Source organism: Quercus robur, chromosome 4 (assembly GCF_932294415.1).
Source record: "Quercus robur chromosome 4, dhQueRobu3.1, whole genome shotgun sequence".
Taxonomy (NCBI): domain Eukaryota; kingdom Viridiplantae; phylum Streptophyta; class Magnoliopsida; order Fagales; family Fagaceae; genus Quercus; species Quercus robur.
Window position 1 is genome coordinate 69,102,226 of NC_065537.1, and position 25,766 is coordinate 69,127,991.

Consider the following 25,766-nt stretch of genomic DNA (forward strand, 5'->3'; position numbering starts at 1 on the left):
AAGAAACACATGATATAAAAAATGGTGAATGCAATAAAAATACCTATAAGAGGGTGCAACATGTCTGTGGTATTACTTGGTATGTTCTCCAATCTTAAGAACCACAAAAATGGAGGAGAGTGGTATGGAATAAAATCAAGCCACCCTATGAAGAAAAGAACCTCGAACCACTCACGCCATCCGTGAAGGAAGGAACAATTGACAAAGTTGTTTGGTGATACCTTTTGTGGAGAAGTATGCATGGCTTTGTAATATTATTTGCTTTCACCTGAAGAACTAATGTTCTTTGCGCAAAGCATCATTAGAAGACAACTACAAGGAAAGTATTTAACAAGATAAACCCTTAAGGCTTATAAATATTGATGTTGATATTCTAAGCTGGACACAACAACAACCTGCCTCTCATCACTTTCATCATCCCACAAACACATATAGTATTCCTGAAAGAAAGACAAAAAAAATGGCTGAAGGAGCTCTCTTCGACCTTGCCAAGAAAGTCCTTGAAGTGGTGGGTTCCTTAGCTCTCCAAGAGATCAAGTTGGCCCATGGTGTCAAAGCTGAGCTTGAAAATCTAAAGAGCACAGTTTCCACAATCAAAGATGTACTTCTTGATGCTGAAAAGAAGGCTGGTGATAGTGTTGCGGTCAAAGGTTGGCTCGAAAAGCTTAAAGATGTCCTCCATGATGCAGATGACGTGCTGGATGATTTCTCCACTGAAGCTTTGCAACACAAAATGATGGCTGGAAATAAGATGACTAAGGAGGTACGCATTTTCTTTTCAAGTTCAAACCAGCTTGCTTTTAGTCTTAAGATGGGTCATAGGATAAAGGCAACTAGGAAGAGACTAGATGTCATTACAAATGAAATGATGAAGTTCTCCTTTATAAAAGGCTCCATCGAGCCACAAGTCAAGAATAGGGATAGGGAAACTTATTCTTTTGTACCTAAAGATGAAGTAATTGGGAGAGAGGATGATAAACAAGAAATTATAAAATTTCTTTTGCATACCAATGTTGAAGATAATGTTTCAATTATTCCAATAGTTGGAATTGGAGGCCTAGGGAAAACTACACTAGCTCAACTCATTTACAATGATGAAAATGTCAAAACACATTTTGAGCCGAAGTTGTGGATTTGTGTATCTGATAACTTTGATGTAAAACAAATTGTTAAACAAATTTTAGAATCTTTAAAATTAAAAGAAGAGAGCCATGAAGAAAACCTTGACAATTTACAAAACCACCTCCGAGAAAAACTTAATGGAAAAAAATACTTCCTTGTCCTGGACGATGTCTGGAATGAGGACAGAGATAAATGGCTCCTCTTGAAAAATTTATTAGTAGGTGGTGCAAGGGGAAGTAGGATACTGATAACCACACGTTCTGAAAATGTAGCAAAGATAACTGCCACAAATTCGTGGTATTCTCTAAAAGGTCTGCCTAGAGAAAAGGCTTGGAGTTTGTTTGTAAAAATGGCATTTGAACACGGTCAAGAACCAACAAAAAAATTCTCAGAAATAGGAAATAAGATTGTTGAAAAGTGTGATGGATTACCTCTTGCTATAAGAACAATAGGAAGCCTATTGTATCTCAAAACTTCTGAGATTGAGTGGCAATCATTCTTAGATAATGAACTCTTAAAAATAGGTCAACAAGAAAATAAGGTCTCATCAACTCTTAAGTTGAGTTATGATCATCTTCCACCACACTTGAAGCAATGTTTTGCTTATTGTCGATTGTTTCCAAAAGATGATAGGATTGATGTATACACACTTATTAATCTTTGGGCAGCACAAGGATTTATTGTTTTAGTAGGTCCAAAGCAGCGTTTTGAGGATGTTGGTAAAAAATATTTTATGGAATTACTTTGGAGGTCATTTTTCCAAGATGTAGAAAATGATAAATGGGGCAATATAAAATCGTGTAAAATGCACGATCTCATGCATGATCTTGCAAGTCTTGTGTCTGGAACGGAAAGTGCCATATTAAATTCAAGTGGGGAAAATGATATTGAAAAAGTTCGTCATGTATCATTTAATTTTATGGATTCACCAATGCAATTTTCAACCCCCATGCCTAATGGAAGGAAGATACACACAGTTCTAGTATTTCATTTATGGTGGAATTTGAATAATTTAAATTGTGATGCATTAATTTCAAATTGTAAGTATCTACGTGCATTGGATTTGAGTAATCTACTATTACTTGTAGTGCCACATTCAATTGGAAAATTGAAGCATTTAAGATACCTTAATCTTTCTAGAAATAGAATTGAAATTCTCCCTGATTCCATTACTAAGATGCTGAATTTGCAAACACTGATACTACAATATTGTCGATGGCTTAGAGAATTACCCAAGGGCATTAAAAAGTTGGTCAATCTCAGGTTTCTAGATATTACAGATTGCAGCTACGAATTGACTAATATGCCCCTTGAAATCGAACACCTTACTTGTCTTGAGACTATACTACCAGGGGTTGTTGTGAGAAAGGAAGGTTCTGGGGCTAGCTGTTGTGGTTCGTATAAGAAAAAAAAGGCCAAGTCCAATGGTGGGCCAAGTCAATTAAAGGAACTACACAACTTGGGGGGACGATTAAGGAGGTATTGTGCAAATCAGATTCCTTCAACCATTCAAATTAGTTAGTTAGGCACATTTTCAAACAATTTAGAAAACTAACATCTCGAGTTTTTGAAACTCGAGATTCAACTTAAAAACCGAGTCTCATAAAATCGCTTTCCATTAGTTCTGCACTGCTGAGGTGGCAAAAATTGCCACGCGGATCTCGAGTCTTAAAGACTCGAGTTTCGCTTGGCACAAACCGAGTCTATAAAACTCGAGATTTAATTATAAGAATAATAATAATTTCAACGGATCTCGAGTCTTATAGACTCGAGTTTTTCCTGGCGCAAACCGAGTCTATAAGACTCGAGATTTACTTATCCAAACAATGTAGTTAACTTTGAACAGAACTCGAGTCTATAAGACTCGAGTTCTGGTGGAACTATTTTGCTACTCCATTCCGTCCACAGTCAAAAACAGATAGTAGTAGTTTTCAAAGTTATTTCCTGGGAATAGATTATTCAGTCCACACTCAGTATCTTCAAACTCTCACCCAAAAACAAAGCATCCTCAACTCTCACCCATACACTCAGCCTCACTAACTCTCACACCTCTCACTCTCACTCACCACATTGCCTCTCTCACTGCTCTTCCCTCTCAAGAATTTCATATTTCAGGTATGGGTTTTTTGATTTGATTGTTATTGTAGTTGGGTATTAGTTGTGTATGGGTTTTGCCACTAAGAGAACTTCCCAATGACTTTATGGGTTTTCCAATGACTCCATGTTTTTTCCTAATATAAGATGTTCTTCTTGTAGTATCTTTTTGTTGTTGATTTCAATTCCATGTTTTTATTGGCTTGCATGTCATTTGAGCTATATATTATTTGTTATATTTTCTTTGATTTATTACTAATTCATGTGATTAATCTTAACCATCTTGATAAAAATATGTTTTTGCATTAGCGATTTTGGTGAAATAAAAAAAATTCTGTTCTCATTGACTTTATTCTTTTTGAGGTGTTTCCCTGCATTAATTCTTCTTGATCAAATCTACCAACTAGAACAGAAGTAAACTGTAATTGTTTAATACCATGTATAACCTGATGCACGTACTCTGTCTTGTTGTATTTCACCCAACAATAACGTTTAGTACAATTCATACCACCAAATGATCACTTGTTGTCACCACATCCACCATTACAACCATTACCACTAGAAGCTATTACAACCTCCAATGCTAGAAACTAAAGCAAAAGACTATGGTTGTCTCAATAGAACCTTGGCCTAAGCATGAGCACAATAATGAGAATTAACATTGGCAGCTGAAGTGAGGGTTTCACTAGAAAGAATCTGCTCTTTAAAACCATGTAGATCAGAATCTAAGGCAGACAGTAATGTAGTAATCATATATTCCTCTCAATATCGCTTATGTTGCTTCAAATCATAGCGTGTGTCCAAACTAAATAATTTAAACCATTTAATTTATTTAAGGTAATTGATGTAGGCATTTATTTAAGGTATTTAAGGTAATTGATGTAGTTAGCACTTTAGCCACAATCTTATAGACGCTACCAATAAGGCTGATCGGCCTATAATCTTTAGCATCTGAAGCCCCGATATTTTTTGGAATAAAAGAAACTTCAACAATCAGGCATCCCTCTTCCTCCATTCATTTAGCACCAATAAATGTTTCTTCCATACTGTCACATCTCCAAAAGTCTCCTTACTCCTATTTCTCATATTGTCTTCCAAGGAGTTGAGTTTCGAAGCCAATATATAACTAAGAGACCCATGGTAGTGATAACTCCCCCACCAATTTCTCACTTTATCCACAAAGCCCTCAGTTCTTAACCACATATTTTCAAATGTAAATAAGCCCTTGCCCTTGTTGATATCATTACCATGAAGTAACATGGGAAAACAGTTTGAATATGATCTTTGAAGAAATCTCTGATTCAAATAGTGAAATTGTTCTTCCAAAGCTAGTGAGATCAAACATTTGTCCAACCTGGGCATTGATGGGTGACCATGATCGTTTGACCAAGTTTAAACACCTTCCTCCAATGGTAAGTCCATTAGGCTATGTTCTGAAATAAACTCCAGAAAAATGCCACATCCTTACCATTGTTCTTAAAGCTCATCCTTTTGCTTGGAAAAGGAATTATGTTGAAAGCCTCCCCTATGCACCAACCAACTATATACCCTTGCCCATTCTTCCCAAAGCTGCTATCTATTTGCATCTGCATTAGGATCATACACTCCAAAAAAAGTCCATTGAAAACCATCAACCACATTTTGAAATCAAGAATAAACTGAAAAATCACTTACTGCCTCTTCAAGTTTATCTATGACTCTTGTATCCTACATCAGCATAATTCCACTTGATGCTCCAATCTCTAAATGTATTGTCAGCTGTCTAGCATTTATTATGTGTCTTTGACTACTCAGGCATTGCTTCTCTTATAAATAAGTAATAATCTGAAGAAAACTGGCTATTTTTGACAGAAAATTAATCTTATTTCTGGGGTTACTGACTCCCTTTTCTGCCTTATAGGCTTTATCTGCTGTTTACAGCAAACACGTCATCTTTGCTGCCTTATTCAGGTTGCATCACTATGGTACAAACTGTGGGTGAAAAGATACAGTCTGCCCTCTTGATCAATTTATTGAGAGATGAAACACATCTTTCCACAATTTCCCTAAATTGAATTCTTGGATGTGTCCTTGAGCCTGTGACACAGAAGGGTTCATCTGGCACTTGAGTATTTGTGCTATTCTCTAAAAACAATTGCTTAGGGAACCTTTTTCTAACCTTTTAAGCCTGTAATAGTAACCTAGAGAGGGGCAGTTACAGTCTTCTCTCATCTATAATGATAAAGAAGAATAAAATTATCCTCATGAAAAAATGAAGATAAACCAAGCCTTCCAATGTAACAGCCCTTGATTATGATAAGTTAGTAACAGGTAATAAAATTATGATTGAGAATCTTAAAAGATCAAAGAAAATGTTACAGCTCCTCATAGAATGTAAAGGGAAAAAAATGCAAGTATTACATGACACTGGAAACTACATCCATGTGGCTGTGTTTGTGTTACAAAATTATATGATATATCTTTTGCAATTATTTAGTCCCCCATTATCTTTTGCAATTTTGTATGCGTTAAAAAAAATTGCGTTTGCAATTATCTTTTGCTTTACATGTGTTTACCTCTCATACCATGTTGCTGTAATTAGCCTCTTGTATATAGGAAGGATAGATGGATTTGTATATGTTCAATTGTTAAATATAGTCGTACTACACTACCAAATGGCACGAAAAATTGTTCAGTTTGTATGTATGATGAAAAGCAACTTATAAAAGTTTCTCGGCCGCATCTTTTTATTAGAAAGTTAAAGACCTACTAAAAAGTTTCTTTTAGATCAGGGAACTTGAAAATGTTTGTTAACTAACATAGTAACTTGACTGTAACAGGTTCACAATGCCTGAAATTGATATAATCATATACCACGGTGGTCCGTTGAAGAATGCCAATGCGAACAAGGGATTGCCATTTGAAGGGCCGGGTATAAAGACCTATTATACCCAAATTGATCGTAGGTTGAAGACCCTTGATCAATTGAAGATGATGGTTATGGAAGAGTTGTGTGAGAACCTTGCTGTGCACAACATACACATTACTTATCGCATGCCAAATGAAATCCTGAAGCACCGGATTAATTACAAGTACATGGCGATAGAATCAGACAAACATGTGAAGATCATGTTTGACAAGTTGGAGAGAATACCTGAAGTAACTAACATTGAGTTGTACATACAGTTGGAGCCACGTGCAGAAGTTGGTATTGAGGAAATCCAACAAACACAAACAAGTTTACAAGTTACAGTTCCAGATGCTCAATACCAGTATTTTACACATGTAGAGCATGCTGATGTTCATGCCGATGAAGATGTTCATGCCGATGATGATGATGATGAGGATGAGGATGAGGATGAGAATGATGATGATTATGATGATGAGGACGAGGATCAGGATGATGATGATGACTATGTTGATGAAAATATTGCCATTAATGGTGAAGATTTTGGCGATAGAGATGAGATTGAAGACAGGATTGAACAAGGGGACTTTAGGGACTTTGAGAGGGACATTGATGACGATGAGACATTGGACGGTAGTCAACCTGATGCATACAATGTTCTTAGTGTCCAAAACATTACGGACACAATCCCTGTGTACTCACCACCTGCCTTGTCATTTTCTGAAAATACTTGGGAAAATTTTGTTGATCCTTCACATATTGAGACACCATTTGTGTCTAGTTGGAGAGAGGGGATGAATTTGTGCAAAGGCTTGACTTTTGCCAATAAAATGGAGGTGCAACGCGTATTAACAAAGTGTGCCCTCAAGGAAAACAAACATTTTTTGATCAGTAGGTCAACCACGACAAAACTTTGTGCGAAATGCGTTGATGAGTCATGCACGTGGTATGTCTGCGTAGTCAATAAGCCCAAGTTCCACAATCTATGGATAGTCACCGTGTACAAGGGTCCTCACACGTGTATACGGACTGGGGTGTGAAATGATGGTAGAATGATGAGTTGTAACTTTATTGCAGATGACATCCTTAAGAAGTTATGTGAGGATCACACTATCCCAATTAAGCATCTCAGATCTATGATAGAGTCGAAATATGAGGGACAAAAGCCTTCTTACTACAAGGTGTGGGATGCGAAACAAAAGGCAATTGAGAAGATGTTTGGGAATTGGGAAGAGTCTTATCAAAGGTTGCAAAAGTTGCTAATGGCATATATTGATCAGGATCCGACTACCCAGGTGTTCTATCGTACCACATCCACCGGTGAAGATGACACAGTATTTTTGAATTATGTGTTTTGGTCTTTCGGTCCAAGCATTGATGGATTCAAATATTGCAAGCCGGTTATCAGTATTGATGGGACTCATCTGTATGGTAAATATCAGGGAAAGTTGTTGGTTGCAATGGCAACCGACGCTAACAACAAGGTATTCCCTCTTGCCTTTGCTATTGTGGATTCTGAGTCAGGGTCTAGTTGGAGGTGGTTTTTACAATGTCTCAGAGATGCGATTGGCCGCGTGATACCTAACGAAGGCATTTGCATAATTTCTGACCGACATCTCGGTATCAAAAACGCCATTGCAAACTGGCCTAGAAGGGATGATGGAAGAGCACTGGTATTTCATAGATATTGCCTTCGACATGTTGCTAGCAACTTTAACACACATTTTCAGAACTCGACTCTGAAGTCAGCGGCGTTGAAAGCTGGATATGCTAGTCAGGCAGTGAAATTTACCTCCATAATGGAGACCATTAAGCAGGCGGAAATTGAGGCCATTAGAAATAAGAAGAAGTTGACGGGGAAGGATGGGAAGGAAAAGAATCAAGATTATCTTCCATACACATACCTAATGGGCGAGTCAGTGGATATGTGGACCCAGTCACATGATGGTGGGAGACGTTTTGGGGCAATGACAACCAATATATCAGAGTGCTTCAATGGTGTATTGAAAGGTGCACGGGGCCTTCCTATTGCCGCGTTGGTTGAGTTCACTTGGAACAAACTTGTCAGTTATTTCCACGACCGTCACAAAGAATACCTTTTTGAGTTCTCAGAGGGTAAGAAATGGAGTAAATATGCCTTCTCCAAGTGGGATGAGAATAAGAGCAAATCTGAGAAACATTATCTCAAGCCATTTAACAATGAAGAGCTGATATTTCAAATAGTTACCCAAATCAACACGTGTAGTGCAGGAGGGGGAAACCACAGTTATGAAGTTCGGTTACAGGAAAGAACATGCAGTTGTGGGAAATGGCAAAACATAGGGATCCCGTGTTCACATGCAATCAGAGTATGTGACTATTTAAATATTGATTCGACCACATTTATTCACCCGTGTTATGGTTTGAACAATGCCATTAACACTTATGAGCATGCATTTGTGGTTCCTAAGTCGATGGCTTTGTGGAGGGATCCCATAGGGCCAAAGTGGTTGCCTAATCCAGCATTGTTGCGGGCCAAAGGTCGACCAGTGAAGTCGAGAATAAGGAATGAGATGGATGGAGTGAGGAATAAGGTTCGAGAACCGGGATGGCGGAGGGAGGATGCAGATTTGATAGAGAGTCAGTCCAAGCAGACATGTGGACTGTGTCATGCTTCCGGGCATAACCGCAGAAAATGTCCGCAGTCCCGTGGCGCTTCCACAAGCGGTCATGTTCCACACTAGGTAGGTAGATGGCAAATACTTATGCATCGGTTAAATATTTGTTGTTCATTCCATGTTGACCTAATGTTTACTATCTTTTCCCCTAATGTGATTACTCTACATTTTTCAGGCATGCTTCCAAGGACGATGTTTTTGTTGTGTGGACAGCCGATGTTAGGAAAAGTGACTACGTTGTATTGGGTCTATGTGAACTTTTTGGTTTTTGTTGAATGTACTTGTAAATCTCTATTGAATGTATGCCTATGAAGATTGTGATTTCAATAGTATGGTTAGAACTGCAAATTAAGCGTGGTTGGGCATGTTTAGAATGTTGATATTGAGAATGCCTTTTCTTGCGATGTAACTGCATTTTGCATTGTAAAACCATGTTTATACAGAGAGCGTAGAAGTTTCAGTAGTTTCGTTTGATGTAATGTACGTGTATTTACATTCTTAGCTTCTTTGCCTCTAAATGAGGGTTTATGGATTATATTCGTAGTTTGTTTATCTTTGCTTCTCACCTGGTGCATGCACACGTTTCAGTTTCTGGTTTGTCTGCATAACCAGGAAAAATGAAAAAAAAAATTCCCCAGTGAATGATTCCTGGAATGAGGAGGTGCATGACAAACTTGTTGTCGTCTCATTTCCCAAGAAATGATATACGGTCCATGCTCCTCCCTCCAATTCCTTTCCACCTTCCCACGTAAGTCGATTTTATGCAGCCTATCATCGTAGACAACATGGTCAGGCCGCTCCTGCGCCAAGCCAAACTGTCGAAGGACACGGTCTGGGTGGTGTCTCTCTACTATGCAAAAACACAGAAGCGGCACCCTTGCTGTCCACATATCCCTCCCTGCAACGCAGAACTCAGGAAGGTGGCTGAAGTGTGCCTCATATGGCTGCCACACAATCTACGATAGAAAAAAAAAAAACAATTATCATAGCATCTTCAAATGTGAAACAAGGGAAAATACATATATAAAGGGTAAAAAAACTAAAATTATAACAAAAGATATGTTAAAGGATGAAGCAATCATATTATTAACGAAAATGATCATAACCAAACAAATTTTTTGAATATTATTACCTGCTCTGGCTGCATTGTAACTAATAGCTCGCGATAGTGGACCAAGGCCATGCCGGATGGTCTACTCTTCGGGCTTGGCACCCGCACCCACCTACAATTACAAGCAAGCAAATAACATAAGAACAATAATACAATTTAGTTACTAAGAAGAGTACATTGCAGAACACACTTGGTATCAAGAAAAGACTTACTTAAATGCAAGTGGAGCATATGGCCATGGGCCATAATCACATCCAGGTGGGGGCTCTATCCTCGGGCACAAGAATGGCAACCTTGCCCATGCCCAATACTGGACCAAGGTGCACGCCCCACCAATCTGCGATGCCCCTTTCTCGCTTGCCCGACACAACTCCCTATATAACCAGGCCAGGCAACCACTACCCCAACTATACTGTGGCGGATCACGAAGGTTACGCATGAAGTCCAGGAACATCAAATGCACCCTATCTCCTGACTTGTCCATGAAAAGTTTGTCCCCTATTAGCGCTAACATATAGCACCGGGCATACCGGTGTATCTGCATCTCCGTTGCGTCATGAGGCAATGGCGCTGCAACGGCCTCAACAAGTCGGCTGATGAGAATTCTTTGCCCCACCAATGTTTTATTGTCATTCGGCGGACTAAAACCCAGCAACTCCGTACACAATCGCCTCCAACCCCCATCATCCACCACAGCAGTCGGCCCAACCAAGACGTCACCGTCTATCGGAAGTCCAAAAATTACCTCCACATCTTCTAGGGTGATTGTCATCTCACCATGTGGAAGATGGAAAGTATGAGTCTCCGGCCGCCATCGCTCAACTAGGGCCGATATTAGGCAATTGTCTATCTCTCTTGAAGGGGCTCTAAACAATCCTTCTAGCCTTAGCAATTTGATAATATCAATGACTCGATTATCTTGCATCTGAACGTTTGCCATCTCCTTAGTGCGACCACGGCACGTAAGTGGGCCCGAGTCCTACAAAATCGATCAAAATTATAGCGGTTGTTAGAACTAGAAATACAACATTGAAAGAACTTGCTAACTAACAATCAAAGACAACGTAAATATTAAAGCAGTTGTTAGAACTAGAAATTTCACCTCGCCATTCCAAATGGCCTCTGATCGATGATATGGCTGTCGTGTCAACAATGACCTCTGACGTGGACCGGGGTCCAAGACCTCTAACTCCTCATCAATCCGAGGCTCTATACTGCAAACAATGCAACTGTGAGATCATTAATAGTGTAGGGGCAAAGGAGTGCTATTGTAAAATAGAATTTTCTTCAAAAAACGTAAGTTCGCAATCATACCAAAAAACATGCAAATCGATGGTGTTTACGCAATCAAAGAAATTAGAATTGGTAAGTTAGAAAAAAACATAATGAATTTTTTGGAGTTGGAATAATTTTGTAAACTTTTACAATTAAAAGAAATTGAATTCTGTACCAAATAAAATGACTACTTTCATTAATTCTGCTTTGTGTTGGTTATGAACTTTTAGCATGCTTATTTATCAATTGGTTGAACATATATGGACTGTGTGAGTATCATGTTTCCTGCCACTTATAACATTATAAACATAGAAACCACTATTAAAACTTGTGCATAGGACTTGCTATCCCACTTTATTGTTGTTATCCATCAATCGAAGAAGATCCATAATTCATAAAAGTTTGGCTGTAGTGCATGCTCTACTCCTGCTGGCCAAAAAAAAAAAGAATAAAAAAACCGTGAAAGAAAGACCATACGACAAGGCCGCATTCTACCAATGCTGCGTTTGGTCTGAATCAGTTAATCAATTGGGGAATGGGGCTTCTGCCTGGAGACTTCTTGGTTCATAATGCTATTGCATTAGGTTTACATACAAGATACAACTACATTGATCTTGCTAGTTATCAAAAAAAAAAACTACATTGATCTGCTCTTACATATTTTCTTGAGGATGTAGGAATTTATATTTTTAGTCATGCCATGCTCATACTAAAGGAGCAATTGTTTTAAGTGTTAAACTGATCAATATATTGTTATTATTAATATATTACTTAGCACATACCCCTTCTAGTCTTAATAAATTGCCACTGCATGTTCTTCAATGGCCATGCACCAACTGGTTACTGATTAGTTATGCTTCTGAATATTTGCAGGTTAGCTCTCAAGGCCTTCACTAATCAGAAAAGACGATTTTTTCCTCACCTTGATGATGGATTACATGATCAGGATGCCAAATCAGCTTCAAAGAAACTTTGTGGTCCCCAAGTACCGATGGAAAATCATCAAGAAGAGCTTAGCGGTTTTAAGACACTATCAGATGTTCTAATGCATTTGGAAAAAGAAGTGCCAAATTTGAAAATTTTCACTTATGAGTGATTGGACTGGTTGAAAAGAGCTTCTTTGCTGCCCTCTTCAACTAATGAGGCTTCCATGGAAACATCTAAAGAACATAATTATCACAGTTCAAATAAACTAAGAGCAGGATCGTTGAGTGCGGTTGCTGTAGAGAAGATTGCTGTAATTGAGTTGCTGTTTCCATCTGTCTTCAGAGCAGTTGTATCTCTGCATCCAGCTGGTTCTATTGACCCTGACTCAGTTGCTTTCTTCTCTCCAGATGAGGTAATCTTGTATATCCAGATATCTTAATTTTTTAACTAAATATCATATCATGCTATTCTCTGTTTACTTGGAGACCCATATGATTCATTGTTCCATTCCTCATCTTTGAGATAATATCCGGATCACAAGTTAAGATTGATTACATTTTATGTGAGTATTCTGATTTCTCCTTTAAGTGCCATATGAGATTTTACTTGAAGATTGTTAGATTTGTGGGCTAAACGGTAAACTGACTACTTGTCTTCATGGCAGTGGAAGTGTGGATATCTTTTGTCCTCCCCTTTATTTTGCAAAATCTTTATCTTTTTACATATTGTGATCTATTTTGTCTTCTATTTTGAAGCTTTTAGTTTTTCCCTAGCTTTCATATTGTAAATGCTTATGTTTATGTTGTCTTTGTACTTTTTTTATTTTTATTTTTTATAATTATTGAGCCTTATTGTTTTACTATTATCTTTTTCCTTTATTATTGAGGGTGCTTAGCTGCAATGTATTTGATTTCTACTGTATTTAACAGGGAGGCAACTACATACATTCTAGAGGTTTTTCAGTTTATCATGTATTTAGACGCATCACGGTAATAGCCTTTGCTGGTAATTTTATCTTTCTCCTAGTTCAGGTGGTTAAAACTTCCTACTTATTTTAGCATTTTCCTATTGCAGGAGCATGCTGCTATGGCTCTGCAATATTTCCTTGGAAATCAAGCTGAAACAGCTCTACATTCTCTTCTGGTACCATCTCTTTGAGTTTATTGGGCTAATTATATTGTCTACTATTTTTTTTTTGTACAATCTTATCATACATATTTAAGATTTATAACTTTCTGCTTTTGTTTTTGTAGCATTGGATCTGTAGTTATCAAACTTTATTTTCAAAAGTCTGCAGGTGTGACTCTGTTTCCCACTTTTTAAGATTTCTTTGATGGTGTTTGACTTCTAAATTTTATGTTGTTGGTGGTGCAGTAAGTGTGGACAGCTAACTTCTAACTTCTAACTTCTAATTTCAGCTTAGTGTTACCTCTGCACAATCACCCCAATGCATCAACTTCTTAATGTTTAGTTACACATGAGGTTCCTAACCTTTGGGTGGTTAAGAATTGAAAAAGACTTTTTTATAATCCTCGTCCTCTTCTTCTTTTTTTCCCTCCCTTCCCCCAGATAAGTAAATAACAATTAAAAATAAAAATGTAATTGCAGAAAACAGATTTGTGGACCAATGTTATATAAGATCCATAGGTTCCGGTTCATCCTGAGATGCAAAACACAGAATCGCTCTTGGTCCAAACACTCCAAACACAGGTATAATCCTCTTCTTGAACTAATATTTTTTTATCTTTCGTTCCTTGGCTTGATTTGAGTATTTTTAACCCAATAAAAAAAAATTCTTAGATGTATTGTTTTGTTGACTCCATTTCCTTCCATTATTTTTCAGGTGTAAGTTCTCATTTTTTTCAAATGAATATTCTCACTTATTACTTCACAACTCATACACCGTTCATAGAACCATTTCATCAAACCCAAAATTTGCTTTACAAACCCACAAACGAAAATACAATCAAAAAATTAAAACAAACCCAAAACAAATCAGTGAAAATACCATGAAACAAGATACACAAATAAATCAAACAAAACCCACAAACAAATCAAATGAAACCCCAACAAACTAGATTAAATACCAATGTAATCCAGATATTAACACTTTTTACACTAATGAAACCCAATCAAATGCTCAATCAGTTTTGCTAAATTTAATTTCCCAAACAACCAAACAGAATAATATACATGCATTCACTGAAATGACATGAACCACCAAAACCCAGAAAGATCCGAAATTGAAAAACGAAATAGGAAACATCATGAAATTCCAAAACCTAAGATTGGAGTTCGAGAAAGAGAGAGTACCTTAGGCGCACGGTGGTTCAATGGGAGCAGTACTGACTTTGAGTGCCTCACTGTCAATGGGAGCAGAACTCAGTTTCGGTGGCTGAGTCTCAATGGGAGAACCACCTTCGGCACGGCGAGTTTGACAGAGTTTGAGAGAGTGAGTTGATTTTGAAATTTTCACAGTGAGGGGAAGAGTTTGAGAGAGTTTGAGAGAGTTTGAGAGAGCGGTGTCTGAGATTGAGAGATTTTGAACGGGTCTCTGTACATTGTTTTAAGTGGGAAGGGAAAAAAGCGTTAAAGCGAAAGCGAGTTTATAAAACTCGATTTCCAAAATCGAGTTTTATAAACTCGCTATCCAAGTGGAAACTTTCGCCATGTCAGCAACTGAAAAACAACAAAAACGAGTCTTAAAAGCTCGATTTTTAAATTGAATCTCGAGTTTAAGAAACTCGAGATGCTATTATTACAAATTGTTTCGTAACAGGACAACTAACGAAATACTTAGCATATTACAGTTATTTAGCAACGAAAATCGACGATTAAGTATTGAAAATCTAGGACATGGAAAAGATGAGGTGTGGGAATGTAAAGATGCAAATTTAAAGGATAAACAACATCTTCAACATCTGGTATTAAAGTGGGTTTGGGATGATGGAAAAAGTGAATGTGATGATGAAATGCTGCTAGAAGGGCTCCTGCCACATCAATTGAAGTTACTACACAACTTGGGGGGAGAATTAAGAATTGAAAATCTAGGACATGGAAAAGATGAGGTGCGAGAATGTAAAGATGCAAATTTAAAGGATAAACAACATCTTCAACATCTGGTATTAAAGTGAAAAAAGCAACAACAACAACAACAACAACAATGACTGAGAAAACTAAAAAGCAAAAGAAAAGCTTCATCAGCGAAGACGATATCTCCTCTCTCCTCCAGAGGTTCCGCCATTTCTCTCTCTCTCGCTTTCAATTTCACCTTACTTATCTTGAGACAATACTACCAAGAGTTGTTGTGAGAATGGAAGGTTCCAGGGGCCAAGTGAAAAAAGGCCATTGTGGTTCGTATAAGGAAAAAAAGGCCGAGTCCAATGGTGGGCTAAGTCAATTGAAGTTACTACACAACTTGGGGGGAGAATTAAGAATTGAAAATCTAGGACATGGAAAAGATGAGGTGCGGGAATGTAAAGATGCAAATTTAAAGGATAAACAACATCTTCAAGAGCTGAAATTACTGTGGGATCGACTGCCGGATGATGGAGAAACTGAATGTTATGATGAGATGTCACTGGAAGGGCTCCAGCCACATCCAAATCTTAAAGCGTTGGAATTGTGGAATTATATGGGTGTGAGAATTCCAAGTTGGGTCTCTTCTCTCACTAATCTTGTAAAATTTGAATTAGAACGAAGTGAGAGATTGCAGCACCTCCCACCGTTAAATCAACTCCCTTTCCTCAAGTCTTTCTCTGTTGTGGGAATGGAAGCACTTGAATACATTTCAGATGAAGACAGTGTTAGTAACGTGTTGGGTGCTTCCTCTTCTTCTTCTTCTTCTTCAAAAACACCATTCTTCCCATCCTTATCTTCTCTAGAAATACGGTTTTGCCCAAAACTGAAGGGATGGTGGAGGAATTCAGATGATAATGAGCCACACCATCTCTTACTTCCATCATTTCCTCCTTCTCTTTCGACATTAGAGATTACATTTTTCCCTAACCTGACTTCCATGCCCCTGATTCCCCCCTCTTTGAAAAATCCAATTATTCTTGGTTGTCCCCTCTTACGGCTACACGAAGGAAACAGTGAAGATTGTCCCAAATAATCCAACAAGAAAAAACAATTTATTCAGGTATGCATCTATCCATCTATCTTTTATAATCACATGTTTGTGTGTATACTTGCTTTAAAAAGCCAAAAAAGAACAAGATAATGACTAAATGAGCCTAATCTATTCATACATGCACTAGTTCAAAGATAGTTTGAATTGAATTTTTATCTGTTAATAGAATATAATTACAAATTATGTTTTAACTACTTCAAGTATCTTGCTTTTTATGCTCAACTGAAAACCAATTTTTTTTGTTCTTATTCATTCTGCTTTTTGAGGTTTTGATATTTTGAAGAATTTCTCAATCATCTGACTTTTCACGCAGAACAAATTAAGGACAAACCTGGCTTACCTTGTTCAAAACTTTATGCCCCAGAAATTATGCCAAGTACAGTTTTGGACTCAATGGTAATCATCTTTTTTTTGTTTTTTTAATAAATCCCTCCCTTTACTTTTTTTTAACATCAAAACTTTAATTAGATTCTTGATTTCTTTAAATTATTAGGATAATAAAAAGGGATAATTGTAAATTCTTCCATTTGTTCTATTATTTTAATGATTTATATCATTGTATCTAAGCTTCTGTTGATGAAATGACATATATGGTTGCTTCTTAATAATTGCAGAATCGTAGCAGCTTTGGTAGAATTTTGAAGGGAGGAACATGACCAAGCAACAATAACTCAACGGGGAATCAGCTTACTATAAAGGTATTTTGGCGGTTACTTTTCTTTTTCTTTTTCCTTTTTTTTTTTTTTTTGGGGGGGGGGGGGGTAATATATATATATATATATATATATATATTTTTGAGAACAATATTTGTTTGATTCCTCACATGTTGGTATGAAAACTGACTTTTTAAAGTCAGAAGAGCACAAGAATGACTGATCAAGTATAATTTTTCATACATGCGCAAATTTGAAGGAAGATTGGATTGAATTTTTATTTGTTACTCAATTAAATATTACTAATTAAGGTTTTTCATCTTGCTTGTATTCCAATTAAGACTTGAGGATAACACCATTTTTCTTTTCATTTCTCTTTAGTTGGTATTTTGTCTATTTCACTACCTCCTAAAGCATGGCCTTTGCTTCTTAACTTTTGGTTGTGCAGTCTCTGTTCAAACAATGGGCAACATGATGCATGTTCTTTTTTATAATCACTAGTCGCCAACCCGTGCTATGCACGGGAACCTACCTATTTATGTGGTAAACTAAATTGATTTTATAAAATTTTAAATTGATTAAGAAACTATATTATTGCATGAATTGCTCTTGTATAACTTCAATTTGTGTTACAATTTGATAAAGAAGTCATTGTTTGAACGTGCAATGGCTTACGAAAAATATTAAAGAATAGTTCATGACTATAAACTTATAACTATTGAAAAGAATCAAAAGATTAAGAGCTTAAAAATTATAAAAATATATGTGTGTGTGACTACACAACAGAGAAATATAAGAGAAAAATTTGTTACACTCAAAATAATAATTCATGGTTATAATTATTGAAATTTTCCAGATAGTTTTGGATATTACAAAAATATAACTCAAAAAGTCAGATGTTAAAACTTCCAAAAGGCCAAAAAATATTAAGGAATCATAAGATTTACATCCTATAAATTATTGAAACAAAACTATATATATATATATATATATGATTTTATAATAGAGAAATATAAAAGAAAAATTGATTACCTTCAAAAGAATAATACATGGTATAGTTGTTGAAATCTGCTAAACATGTTCAAATATTGCAAAAACTAACACAAAATATATGACTATTCAAAAGAGAAAAAGAAGAAGAAGAAAAAAGTATATGAACCTATAAAGTAATTAGTTTTAAATTTTAATGGGTCTAAACTTTAAACAATGAAAAAAAATCACATGTTAGGTTGTGTTCCTAGCAACCTTGAAAGTAAAAGTAAAGGGAAAAAAAAAAACCATGAAATACCATCAGCCAATAAGTTTTAATGGGTTTAAACTACAAACAATGAACAAAAATAATCATAAACAATCATAGGTGCAGGGTTTGGTTACCAAGATCAGATGGTTGTAAAACACAACATTTCAACATTGATTTAGGGTTATGCAAAAGGCAACATAAATGACAGAAAATTGTTTTTACATTGTCTGCTATGCCAACCATCTAAATATATTAATTCCAAAAAAAATTAAATTAAATAATTCCTAGAATTATATGAGATAATTAAGAAGAACATCAAGCCCTTGCGTGGATGTTATTTGTGGACGGCTGTCCATCACTGCAATTCATAGACTTTGCTGTTAATAAGACAATCGAGTTCAAAACTAAAAGCAATTAGGTGGCCTTTGTACGACATGATTTGTTCTCGTTGAAGAATCAACTTGCTTCCTGCTATGGCTTCAATTTGATATGTGTGTTTTCTTTGTGAAAATTTGAGTGAGTATGAAGGGTTTCGACCTTGGTAGAAGTTTATATTTGTGAAAATTTTTGTTATAGAATTTTAGTTGAAATAGAATTTTCAAGCTCTTGAAACATATATCTAATAGAATTTTATTTAAACTAAACTATTGTAATACTTGATAAGATATAAAACCAAAAATAAAAAGAATCTAAAATAAAAAGAAAAAGAAAAAGAAAATAGTGATGATGTGGAAAATTGTGGGAGCTCCAAAGGCTATTTTCAAGCTTTTGAAACATATATCTAATAGAATTTTATTTAAACTAAACTATTGTAATACTTGATAAGATATAAAACCAAAAATAAAAAGAATCCAAAATAAAAAGAAAAAGAAAAAGAAAATAGTGATGACGTGGAAAATTGAACAAAAAAAAAAAGAATCTAAAATAAAAAGAAAAAGAAAATAGTGATGACGTGGAAAATTGTGGGAGCTCCAAAGGTTTCGGTTTTATATATATATATATATATATATATAGATTAGCCACAAACCTGCGCATTGCGCATGATAATTATTTTTATGGTAGTTTTATTAAATTTTTTTTATACAATTTAAACTAATTTAATAAAGAGTAATGTATTTTGTAATTATATTTTTATTCATTATAAGAATAATCATAAATGTAATATAGAAACAATCATAAATCATAAATTTAATAATTTTTGTTGTACTAAAATGAAAAAAAAATACAATTTTTCTCAAAAATTCAAAAGGCAATTTAACGAAAATATTTATTTTTTAATAAAAGTTATTTATAACATTTTGTGAATCATTAAAAAGAAAATAAAATTTAGAAATTATTCTTTTAGTTTTAAACAAACTTTCTCAAACTTATTTTTTCTACCTACAATCCAAAACACTGAAAAAAGTAACTAAAAAAATTAATAAAACTTAACTATGATTAATTGAACCAATTAGGAAAAAAAATTGTTATTTATAATCTACTAAGGTTATTTTCTTTGCGGAAATTGTAATTTCGTCCACCCAAAACATATTATCAAATAATCAATTATTAGCAAAATCTAAGAATTAAATTTTTATATATGCATTGTTATAAAATAATAATAATAATAATTAAAGTAAAATTGCGAAAAATAAAATTTGTCTCTCATCCAATAACTTTTGTTTAGCCAACCTTTGCTTTTCTCTAAATAAATTGCATTATAGAGTACTTTGTCTACCACAAAGGATTAAAAAATAAACAAAAATGATTAAAGTCTCATAGTTTAACATCTAAATTGAGCACTATAAAAATCATGCTATCAAATTATAGTAGCTACCAAATTAAATTATCCAAATCATGCTATGTATTAGAATAATATTATATTTTTATATTTAATCCTTTATAATGCAATAGGATAACATTTAACAATCAAAGAGAGAGAGAGAGAGAGAGAGAGAGAGAGAACTGAATCGCATTAACCTAAAGTAGATTAAAGAATATAAAAAATTATCAACCTAAAGTGAAGATGCAAGAAAAATAAAAAATAAAAATTCACTCAAAAATTGTGTGTGTGTGTGTGTGTGTGTGTGTGTGTGTGTGAGAGAGAGAGAGAGAGAGAGAGAACCTTTTTTTTGTAAGGAAAAACTATGCATGGAATGAATGAGATAGTGACAAATTTATAGTAAGAAAGTGTGAATAAGAAGAGACAAAAATAGAGGAAGATGAAGGGAAAGATGAAGAATGATATTAATGTAGAGAGTAGTGAGGAGATGAGAAGGTGAGAGAATGAGAGAAGGAGAAAGGTTAGAGAAGTAGTCGGGAGATGAAAAGGTAAGGGAGGAAGAAAGGTTAGAGAAGTGTAAATATGAAATAAAAAAAAATTATAAATAATTATAAGAAAATGGAACAAAAAAAGAAAAAGAAAAAAAAAGATGATGACGTGGACGTTGACGTGGCTCAACGTGAGCGCAGCAGCATTAAACGCTACGCTTCAGCTTTTAGTAATATATTGATTGGAAAGCAGAGGGGGCAAGCAGTGTAATGGATGGATAGAGTGTATGGAGTTTTTAGGCCAAAGAGAGGTAGGAGGAAGGATGGCTGAGCTATGATGGGTAAGAGAGGCAATTTGATTAAATGTCCCAGACTGGAAGGTATTGGAGCAAACAATGAAAATGAGAGCAACCACATCAACCTACTTTCCTCTCTTTCAATTAGAGGATTTAGAATTATATCAAATTAATGATTTAAAATCACTTCTAGAGGAGAGGCTGCAGAACCTCATTTCTCTCCAGGAACTCTATATAAAAAGGTACGATGGACTGGGTTCTCTCCCTTGGATAGGCATCCTCACATCACTACTAAGACTTAACATTTGGGAATGTCCCAAACTAACGTCACTTCCTCAAGGGATTCACAATCTCACCTCTTTACAAGAACTAGGAATTGATAATTGTCCCAATTTGACGTCACTTCCTCGAGGGAGTCGCAATCTCACCTTTAAAAAAGTTGGAAATTATTGATTGTCCCCTCTTACAGCAAAGATGTGAGAGGCAAACAGGTGAAGATTGGCCATCATAGCTCATGTCCCATACGTGTATGTGGATGATCTGATCAACCAAGAAGAAACAATTTCTTTAGGTATGCATCTATCTATCTATCTATCTTTTCATCCCAAATTAAAAACCAACCACTGGTTTTTGAGGGTTTTGATATTTTGGACTACTTCTAAAACTATTCAACTTCTTTCTTATGCAGAACTAAACCATTTTAAAACTCTCTCTTTTCTTCTTTTTCTTTTTCCTATCTATAAAATGTTAATTAGACACTTGATTTCTTCACAAAGTTATTTGAACTAGAAAGATTAGGATAATGTAATCCTTCCCTTTATACATACATACATATATATGTATGTATGTATGTATGTATGTATGTATGTTAAAATTTTAATTATTTGTATCTTTGTACATAAGACCATAATATGGTGTGTGTATGGTTGCTTCTTAATAATTGCAGAATCAGAATCAGAGTCAAAGTCAGTTTGTTAACGCTTAGAGAGGACATAATCTAGGTCTACCATTGCAGGAATTAGCTTATTTTGCAGGTATTTCGTTGGATGATTCTCTTTTGTTCATTTAAAAGTCTATCATTTGTTCTTCGTTTCTCTGGTTTCTTAAATTCTCTCTTTTGTTGAGGAAGTAACATATTTTATTTTAATGAGGTGATTAAATGAAAATTTTTTGTTTGCTTCATCACATGTCGAATTGTTAATGTAAGACTGACTTTGAAGTCAAAGAAGAATGAGAGAATGACTGAATGAGTCTAATTTGTTCATTCATGCACAAATTCAAATGTAGATTGGATTGAATTTTATATGTTACTCGATTATAATTTACCAATGAAGGTTTTCCTTTTTGCTTGAATCCCAATTAAGATTAGAGGATACTGCTACTTTACCCATTTTTATATAATAGGTTGTTACACTCAAAACAACACCCAGGTTTTAGAACTTTTGGTTTTTCCAGTGGTTGGTAATTTGGCACTTTCTCTCTCTTCTAAAGCCGTGGCCCTTGGTTTTGAATTTGGCCGTGGAGTCCTATGTGAACATGAGGCAGCAAACATGAGTATAGGAGGGAAAGAGTTGAATCTGATGGTGTCTTTAACTACTTCAGGTATTTGTTTTTTTATGAAGAACCGAACACCAATTTTCTTGTTCTTGTTTCTTCTTCATCATCTTTGCATTTTCAGTTTTGATATTTTGAAGCTTCTCAATCAATTGATATCTCATGCAGAACAAATTAAGGCAACAACTAACTTGGCGCAAAATTTGGACTCTATTCAAAACTTTCTGGCCCTGAAATTGTGCAACAAGTCATGGACTCAATGGTTATCATCTATTTGCTTTATATTATTTGGGAAATTTCTTTCTGTTTTGTTTCCCTTTTGTATGTGCAAAGGACTGTTGCTACTTATATGATCTCATCACATAAACAGAGAAGAAAGGATAACATCTATATCGTTGTACGTAAAACTTCTTTGATGTCATGAGGTGATGTTCTTTGTTTCATTTCTAACAATTGTAGAAATGGAGAAAATCTTTTGACACTTTAAGGGAGTATCTACCCTACCAACTAAGACTGCAGGAATTAACTTATTATAATGTATTCAGTTTGGTCAAGTTCTTTCCTTTATATTATAAGCTTTTGACATGTTCTTGTATTTGCTAAATATTGATTTACACATGGTCATTTGGGTAATTAGTAATAGTAACTAACTAATGACTTATGTAGTTTATGTGGTGAGATAATAAGGCCGAATAATATCTTCTTTTCCCAAATGTTTTTGGAGAATTTGTTTTTTGTCAAAAGCATAAAATGAGATCGAGTCCAATAGGTTTATTTAGTCTAGCGTGCCTATACATGCTCACAAATCCTACAGTATATGTAACAAAACAATTCTCCATCATTCCATTTCTTATCTCTTTATTTGAAAAAATATAAAATTTCCAATTATATTCTGGACATGTTCTAAAATTCCAGATAAAACCTTGGTAATCTGTCAACTTTGTTACTTTTTTTTTTATTTTTTTTTTCCTACTTTTATAAGCCAAGTCACTTAAAAAACTTTTTTCCCTAGTGGTTTAATCTTTTGGATCTTGTGGCACCTGCCACTGCTACAGCCTCTACCTCATCTCCAAATATATCAAGGTGAAATATTCTTATCATTTTTATTGTGCCTTAGCTTCTTATTGTTGTCCTCCCAAAAAAAGAAGTTCTTTCTTTGGTAAATTCAATAATTGTTTTTGTTGTTCTTGTGCTGAAAATGTTTTATTTTTGCAGATACTTCATAACTTCCATTATTGTATGAATGAAAACGGAGCATCCAATTACCTTGTAGGAATTAGCTTGTTATTCCAGGTATGCTTTCAGATTTTTTTTTTGGGTGTGTTCCCTGTTATGTATTTATCTTTAAATTTTTCTCCAAAATTTCAAACAGAATGGTAGAATATCCTCTTTTTTCTTACTTCTTTACCTACCATTTTATGATGGTTTATTAATGCTGAAAACTTGAACTCGAAAACTTGTATTCACATGCACTAGAATCCTGTTCGTCTAGTCTAGGAAGATTTCAAGCTGAAAGAGAAATAACACAAAGAAAGAACAAAAAGGGGCAGAAAAGTATCATCAAGCGTATTAGAAAAAATCGATTTTCCACTAAGAACACAATTAATTGGAGTTGTGCTAATGATAGGAGTGTCTGTTTCATGTTATAGTTTCAGTTTTCTAATAATATTCCCTCTTTTGCAGTTGGGATGAAGGTCACTTCAACAATTTCTTTGAAGTAAGTGCAAAGTGTGAAGTTGATCCTATCTTTGTGTACTATAGAGAGTAAAGAAAAGGGAGAATTTTGGTTGAATTCCACTTTGAGGAGTACGCTGTCTTTCACCTGAATTCTCCTGTTACATTTTGTTGTTGTAAGTTATAATCTTGGAATTTTCCTTATACAAATATTGCTGCTTGGTGAAGTTATTAATCAAGGAAGAATTGGTGATTGAAGCTTTGTCCTATTGTATTCTCTCTAGAAGCAAGTTTTGAGAAGCCTTCAAAAAAGGTAAATTTGAGTTCAAATAAAAGCTGTTATGCAACTTTACATATTTCTCACAACAATTGAAGTTAAATCCAACTAATTCTTGCCACTTTAAGTGTGAATGTATGCCTTCCAAATCTTGTCAATAGTTCACTCCTTTTACCTCTTGCCAGTTTCAATTTCAGCTCCCAATGTTACACTCATCCTTTGCCCATATGTTTGCTGGAGTTCTCTTGGATTTTTTTGGCCCAACTTAATTCGGTAAGCTTAGTCATTTATTACTTCAAGGTTTTTTGTTGGTTTATTCTTCTTTTTTTCTTGTTGTGAAGACTGTTGTATTATATTTTGTAGGTAAGATACTTGGAGCCTCTGTTCTCATTTTGCAGACTAATTGTTTCAATGTTGGATAGCTGTTCTTTTGGGTTATTAGAGTGCAAAATAGAGGTAGCTATAAAATTTTAAGTAAATGATACAAGTATGCTGTTATTGATTAGTATTTAATATGATATTTTAACCATTGTTTCCTCTGTAGATGGCGGTTCCATTGAGCACACAACTTGTCTCAGCTCCTTTTCCATGAGAGGTGAGCCTACATGTTTCTTTTTTGTAAAATTGACAGTTCCTTTATATTTTTAAATATCTAATATTCAGATTTTAGACTCTATTCTTTAACCAGTTTATTATGGAAAAACTCCCTTGTTTCCTTTCATTGTGGGGTGAAAGTTGTTTGCATGCATGATCATATCTCTAGCTATTTGAAGAAAACAAAATGTTTCTCTAACTCCCTGATTCTTTGTCAGGGATATCAGCCATTATATGGTTGTGAAGTTAACCATTGGAGGGTCATCAAAAGGGGATTAGTCAACATTAATACAGAGCAAATTTTGTATTAAGTCTAGAATTTGACCTATTACAAGGAAGATGGTTAAGATCACTCATGATAATGTGGATTGGTCATTTGTCCTTCTTTGGAAAAGTATTAGTCATCTTCAACAGTAGCGCCAGAGAATGAGAACAGTTGAACAGATTCATTCATTTCATCAGGAATGCTGATTTTGCAATTCTCAACTTGTTTAATGTTGCTGTTGGTTAGACTATCAAATATTTCATTTCTTTTTCAAATTGTATGATTTGGGTGGCCAGCTTTGTTCTGCACTTTCGTGTGAACCAGTTTATCGGGCTGTTCTTTGCTACCTGGATTTGATTATAGCTAGGCTGCTCTCCATAGTCCATACTTGTATGTCAATTTATGTTTTGTATTATTATTTTTATATGGTGAAGGAATATTCCAGAAAGATTTTTTTTTTTTTTAATAATAAAAATTCAGATTTATACAATGTGTTGTATCATGTATGACTCTAGTTTTACATATGTATTAACACATTCGCTGTAAATGAGACTATTATACGTCTGAAAGTGATACCTTATTGTAGCAATCCTTGTTTCAACTTTTTTTTTTAAAGGATTTTTATGAAATTTTTTAAAAGAGAATTTAATAGTATATTAGCATTAAGAAAAAGTTTTTTTTTTTTTAAAATGGAAATAGGCACTTTTGGACGGTAGGAATAATGGTGACAAAACATGTAAATTTTATGGACTGAATTA

General features: G+C 34.9%; 1 protein-coding gene, 1 long non-coding RNA gene and 1 pseudogene across 24 annotated transcripts; all 3 read left to right on the plus strand.

Moving 5' to 3' along the window:
* On the plus strand, nt 1-25,498 carry LOC126724196 (putative disease resistance protein RGA4). Of its 23 annotated transcripts, XM_050428613.1 has the most exons (13): nt 1-2,446; nt 15,345-16,214; nt 16,519-16,601; nt 16,820-16,903; nt 22,100-22,246; nt 22,367-22,460; nt 23,211-23,281; nt 23,414-23,491; nt 23,882-24,004; nt 24,101-24,422; nt 24,513-24,605; nt 24,694-24,744; nt 24,962-25,498. In XM_050428613.1, exons 1-2 carry the CDS (start codon nt 461-463, stop codon nt 16,185-16,187), a joined length of 2,829 nt encoding a protein of 942 aa, XP_050284570.1. In that variant the 5' UTR covers nt 1-460; the 3' UTR covers nt 16,188-16,214; nt 16,519-16,601; nt 16,820-16,903; nt 22,100-22,246; nt 22,367-22,460; nt 23,211-23,281; nt 23,414-23,491; nt 23,882-24,004; nt 24,101-24,422; nt 24,513-24,605; nt 24,694-24,744; nt 24,962-25,498. The 23 variants fall into 23 exon arrangements, 14 of the variants coding, with proteins under 14 accessions (XP_050284570.1, XP_050284569.1, XP_050284580.1 ...); XM_050428612.1 differs by having other exon boundaries at nt 22,367-23,281; XM_050428623.1 differs by having other exon boundaries at nt 22,367-23,281; nt 23,882-23,915.
* Nucleotides 8,317-9,223, plus strand: LOC126724224 (uncharacterized). The gene is made up of 2 exons (XR_007654820.1): nt 8,317-8,826; nt 8,936-9,223. It is a non-coding gene; the product is annotated as an uncharacterized LOC126724224 (long non-coding RNA).
* Nucleotides 11,985-13,478, plus strand: LOC126724438 (mediator of RNA polymerase II transcription subunit 27-like; annotated as a pseudogene).
* Nucleotides 25,499-25,766: the final 268 nt, after the last annotated feature.

Excerpts from the sequence above, each read along its gene's own strand:
- LOC126724196 (XM_050428611.1), top strand. The coding sequence starts at position 461 with ATGGCTGAAGGAGCTCTCTTCGACCTTGCCAAGAAAGTCCTTGAAGTG. Across the intron at positions 2,447-15,344 it reads TGCCCCTTGAAATCGAACAC|CTTACTTATCTTGAGACAAT; the intron begins CTTACTTGTCTT and ends TTTCAATTTCAC.